The following is a 6,000-nucleotide window of genomic DNA, read 5'->3' on the forward strand; positions in this document are numbered from 1 at the left end:
TGAAAATTGACGGGAAATGCCTCGTAAAAAAATCATGGCTAGTTTTAAAAATGTGAAATTAAAAGCTGGGTATCAAAAATTTTCTCCTCGTTTTGTTTTTCTAGCTATTTTATTTTTTTTTCAAGAATAAAAAATATTCTTAAATTTCTTCGAAATTTTCATTAGTTTGGTCAATGATCAAACAATTTTTTATAAACTTTTTTTTTCCAAGTTTTTTTTATTTTGAGATTTTTTACATTTTGCAAATTTAACTTTGAAATTATTTCATCATCAGCATTTTTTTAATTTGAAAATTAAAAAAAAAATTAAAATTGAAAGCGAATTTAAAAAATGTGATTTTCGTCATTTGCTGTTACCTATCTCTGATCTGATGCGAAATCCGTTAGGAAATATGTACATCATTTAAATCCTTACTCATCAGTACATTTCACATTCGTGTACCTACGAGTACAATGCAATTTTATGGGCAAATATAAAGAGCAGTTTTTCAAACTGTTCAAATATTCCTCGTGAAAGCATTATAATATATGAGGATAGGCTGTGCGTATTGTGCCCAACCCTGTATCGACTGTACAATTATCTTCACGTGTTTGTACAATATACACAATATATTTACGCTACATGTGCGGCAAACTTGACAGGAAAATTATGTGAAGGTGAAAATGCATATCTGGCTGTATAGCTCTACAATATGATGAAATGCTACAGACGAAAGGTACCTGTTCCAGGTATTCCATAAAAATAACTAATATGTATGCTCTCTTTTCTCAAAAAAAAAAAACAAGACAGGGTTATTATTACGATGACATTTTCTAGTGTCATTGTCTGTCTGGTACTTTGGAGAATCGAGACAGATGCTTTAAAGTCTTGGAGCCTGGATAATAAAACAATAAGTTATCGTGTCGCGTCATTCATAGGTCATCATCTTTGCTTTAAAAATTATACTTGTAGGTAGCTGTAGGTACTTATAAAATAACGACCCATTAGATACAATTACGCATATGTAGTACATTTTTAACCAATAAAATATACCTGTGGGTACATTTTCTGCAACAATCACATAGTACATTTATAGGTACCCATTATCCATTACCGTTTTCTACAACAATGAAAATGTGGATGGCAAACGTGACGTCAATGGATAATTTTTTTGGCATTAATCGCTAATAAATTCCTTTCTTTAGAGCTTTATTCGCTACTTACCTAAATACGATGCAAATTCTTGCTTCAGTCGATTGAAAATTAATAACAGGTTGCTATTTTCCACGCAGGTATATGGTTTGGCGTGAAACAATTTCATCAACGGCCACGCTCGGATTTCGAATAGAAGGTATAAGAAAAAGCGACGGTAAATCTAGCAAAGATTTCAAAACCACCAAGACCAGAGAACAGATAATCGAAGCTTTTCAAGATTTCACAGACGAGTTTCCTCATGTTATTGTGAGTATTCTGGTGAGAACATGCGAAATGATACATTTTATCTGCATGCAAATTATACTTTGTAAGAGTATTTTACTAAAGGTTGCGGTGGATTAATTTATTTATTTATTTTTTTTTTTGTGTTAGGATAAATATATCCAAAGGCTAAAAGACATCAGAAATACGTTACAAGTTTCAAAATTCTTCGCAACTCACGAAGTAAGTTGAATTTTTCCAACAAATTATTTTGGAAATAATGTTTCAATTATTTATCTGCCTCGAGATGGCCTTGATTCACATAATCAGAGAGCCAAGCCAGCATTTAAAAAAGACATATACGTGTTTTATCTACTCCACAAACTTTGACCGGGGGGGGGGATTATATCTAAAAACTGAAGTCGTTCAATTTTCTATGACTGTACTATTATTTTTGAAACCTATTATTTTATTATTATCATTTTTTTTTTTTTGAATATGGTTCTCTCCTTTGTCGTTAGGCAGAAAATCAGTATTACAAAATTTGCTCAGTTTTTCCTTTTTCATCTTCATTAATTTCTTCTACGTTGAAAATACATTTGGGATGATTTTTTTCAAGTCGTATCTCCTCCTTCAATTTTCAAGATAGGCAACTTTTCCTATTGTATGCAAATCTCGAGTTGGATCAATTATTTCCTGTAATTTCCTGGATGTGAACATCCTGGGTATTAGTTGATCTGTTTCATTAATGTACCAGGTACATGCTCATCGAATGTTTCAGGGTGATAATACTTTCTATCAAGTAACTATGCAACGTTTGCTGCATCTAAGTAAATAAATTTGCTTAACCTCAAATTTGCAGGGTAAGCGTTGACTCGTTCGTTTGATTTTTCGGCTCAGCCTCGATTTTCAAAGATAACATTTTTTAAACGTTTTGATTTTTTTAAAAAAAATATTCATTTTTTTTGTCAAAAACATAGTATGTATTTCCTTTTGAAAAGTATTTTGGTTACTTCGAGTGGCAATGCGATGGTTCCTCTGTTAAAAGCAATAATTTTTTCTATAATACATATTTTTAAAAATTCATCCCTAGAAAACTTAGAATAAAATTCTTTTTTTCCAGATTTTAAGTAATTTTGTTGCCGGGAAATTGCTTTTTGCCAAAAATTGACAAAAATCTCACTTTCTAGCAAAATTGCTAAAAGAATTTCCCTATTTTCCCAAAAATTACTGAAAATTTTTTACCAGAAAGTAAATAGCCTCAAAATCTTGCTTTCTAAACAAAATTTGTAAAAAAATATAATTTTTAATTGGCAAAAAGTTACATCTTTCGCTAAATTTTTTTTTTATTATTATTTATTTAGCCACGGCGTGTACAGCCTTTTTCGCTAAAATTGCCAGTACTGCTTTTTGACAAAAATTCTTGTTTTTTCAAAAATTGATAAAAATTTTTCAATTTTTTTTTTTTGCAAAAAGTTCCAAAAAATTTCACTTTTCAAAAATTGTCCAAAAGTTTCATTCATTTGGCAAAATTTTCAAAAAAACTGTTTTTTTTGGCGAAGATTTCAAAAAAGAATAATTCTTTTGCGAACAAATGCCAAAAAATCCTGTTTTTTGATAAAATTGTCAAAGTCTTACTTTTTGCTAAAAATTGACAAAAGGTCACATTTTTCAAAAATTGTACAAAAATCACGATTTTTGACTAGAAATTGCTAAAAAGTACCTTTTTTGCTAAAATTATCAAAGTCTCGCTTTTTTATTGAAACGTTGCAAAATATTTCAAATTTTTCAAAATTAAAAATCAGAACATTTTATTTTGTAATGTGCTTGTTTTTTTGGGGATGCCATTAAGTACTCACATTTTTTCATTTTTTGAGTCTTAAAGATATGAGAGGATGGGGCAAAATACATATTTTTTGAAAATTTAGGTAGGCTTGATTAATTCGAAACGTTCTGCATTCATTCCTTGATTTTGACAGAATTTTGGATTTTAAAAAAAATGGTTTCAAATTAATTGTCAATCAGTGTGTGCTCCTTCCAAAAATATTGTGCAAAGCTGCGAATATCTGTTACTAGGTAATATCAACTTGAAAAAAAAAATGCATAAATTTTTCATGTGTTGGCCAAAGTTTACCCTGAGTTGAATTTTTCTTTCTTTCTTTCGTTCTTTTTTTTTCTTTTTTTTTTAAATCGATGGTCAGTTTTTAAAAAAAAGCAACGATGAATGGCGATTTGTGCCTTGCTCAATTCCTTTCTCGTTACTCGTAAATGAGAATTACATCTGCTGCATTTTTTTTCAAATTCGAGTCTTCAGTTACAAACGAAGCTGTTCTACTAATAAATTATACAATTTTATTACTATCGTAAAGTTCATCAATCCGAATGCCTCATTGCCTCCTTCGCAAAGAGCTAATTTCTTGACGTCATGTAGATTCTTGGTACCTTTTAATACGGTCGTGGTCGTGTTTCTGACCTAAGAAATCAGACAGGTCGAATCACTTCTCGTCCAATTTCTTTTCTGATATAAAATTATCTTAATCGGAAGATGCTGCTAGTGGATATTAAAATGATAATAAGACGTCTTCGGCAATTAACACGTTTATAATGTATCAGTATTAAAAGTTACTTAGCTCGATTGGAAATTTTATAGTTTAGTACGATACGATATAGGCGGTGAACAGTGTGAAAAAACTGGTTTCAAATAAGCCCTTAGAAATAATAACCCAGTTTGATTTTATCGCCGGTAATAATATAGCTGCAAGTGTAGACAAGTGAATTGTATAAAATATGCCTATGATTAATGAGCGTGAAAGCGTTTCATTAAAATTGAAAAAAAAAAAGAAAAAAAATTGCAATTCATCTCATAAGTATCCGGCGATAAAATACCTATGTTGTTTGGTATGGAGTATGAAAAATTATATTTATTTGTATTTTAGCGCTATAAGTAAGGTCAGTCGAGCTCTAATTGTTATTGTAAACGAGACTCGTGATGAAACGTTAAATTTGTATGTATATTTATGGAATTGAAAACGCAAAAAGACTATTGAAGAATTTGATTTTAAACGAGTTTTTGATTCACTACATTTTGGTGCAAAATTGAAGGAGACAGAAACATGAAATATTCTAAAAATTAAAACCGTAGCATGACAAATTTTCTCTACCCATCTTCTAACAAAATTGTACTATTTTCATGTTCCAGGTAATAGGAAGTTCGCTGCTATTCGTACACGATGAAAACAACGCCAGCGTGTGGTTGATCGATTTCGCAAAAACTATAATTTTACCAAGCGACGTGAAAATAAACCACGCTTCCGAATGGATCGTCGGCAATCACGAAGACGGTTACTTGATCGGGCTGAACAATTTGATCGACGTGTTTTCCGAAATGTCTAAAATGAGACCATCTATGACAATCGAAGTCACAGCACCGCCAAATGACGAAGTGACGTGATATGCTTTTCAAAAAAAAAAAACCAAACCGGGTCGTAAACTTTTTATCGTACCTGTCTTATTTTGTCGATTATTTTTTTTTCAAATTGTGTTTTTTTCTAATTCAACTTACGAAAGAAACACGCCGATACCCTAAAGTGGTGACGATTGTTTCGTTCGAGTATTTTGTTGAAAAGTATTACGGATTTTGTTCGATGTTTATTGTGTGTATGTATAATTTACTTTTTAATTGCGGTGCCCATCATCGATGGTGTAGAGTGGGTACTCGGAAGAGGTTTTTTTTTTATTCGAAGGTCGTCGAATGGGGATGAGCCTGCAGCTTGAATGAAGGCTGGTTGGCTAGTTCATGACGATGTATGAAACAGGGTGCTGATACGCTGTGATTTCTCTTCTTTTTTGTACCTAGAATTGATACTCTATGATTCATATAAGATAGGAAATGACATTCGAGTAATATTTTTCTATTTTGAACTGACTACATTATTTAATAATAATTTATTTTACTTGTTACTGCATTTTTTTCATTATCATGGTGTAAATAAAAATTTGTTGTATTGTTAAAACTGTAATAAATAATGCCAATATGTAATGGTTTGTATTTTTTTATTTCGTTACCATTGTCTTCTGTACAATGTATCTACATCAATCGGATGATTGAAATATTTTGTTAAAACCGCGCAGTACGAAAATGAAAAATGAAAATACTCCCCTAAGAAAGACTCATCATTAAGAAATTAAAATACCAGCAGAAACACACGATGTGAAATTGAGGTATAAAAATAATCGAAATCACAAATCGAGATTTTTTCATTGATACGCCCCTGCAGCAGCATTAATTCCATAGGCAACTTGAAAAACAAAATGCTGAAATACGCTCACATACATAGGTACCTACTATACTCATAAATTACATGATTATTTTTAAAAATATACGACGCGACACCGTCATTCAAATAACAAATGAAATTTAAAAATTTGGAAGTACCTAATCTTGAAAGTCTCAACTTTTTTTATCAACGTGCAACTTAATAAATCAAGTCCAATCGAGATCAAAATTCGATGATTCTTCATTTGGAATAAATATGCCCCTACGAAAACATTTCATAGGCAACTCGAAAACCAGAATGCTTAATTTCTTGCTGAAAAAAATATCAT

General features: G+C 31.0%; 1 protein-coding gene across 4 annotated transcripts in view; it reads left to right on the top strand.

Annotated features, from left to right (window-relative positions):
* Nucleotides 1-5,434, top strand: part of IP3K2 (Inositol 1,4,5-triphosphate kinase 2) — a 114,645-nt gene extending 109,211 nt beyond the window's left edge. For 2 of the 4 annotated variants that reach the window (XM_065345983.1, XM_065345985.1), the window contains 3 exons: nt 1,272-1,452; nt 1,567-1,638; nt 4,595-5,434. In XM_065345983.1, coding sequence (XP_065202055.1) covers nt 1,272-1,452; nt 1,567-1,638; nt 4,595-4,846 — 505 coding nt within the window. In that variant the 3' untranslated portion in view covers nt 4,847-5,434. The remainder of the gene's footprint in view (nt 1-1,271; nt 1,453-1,566; nt 1,639-4,594) is intronic. The other 2 variants (XM_065345984.1, XM_065345986.1) reach the window with 1 other exon arrangement.
* Nucleotides 5,435-6,000: the final 566 nt, after the last annotated feature.

This window comes from Planococcus citri, chromosome 1 (assembly GCF_950023065.1).
Source record: "Planococcus citri chromosome 1, ihPlaCitr1.1, whole genome shotgun sequence".
Classification (NCBI taxonomy): domain Eukaryota; kingdom Metazoa; phylum Arthropoda; class Insecta; order Hemiptera; family Pseudococcidae; genus Planococcus; species Planococcus citri.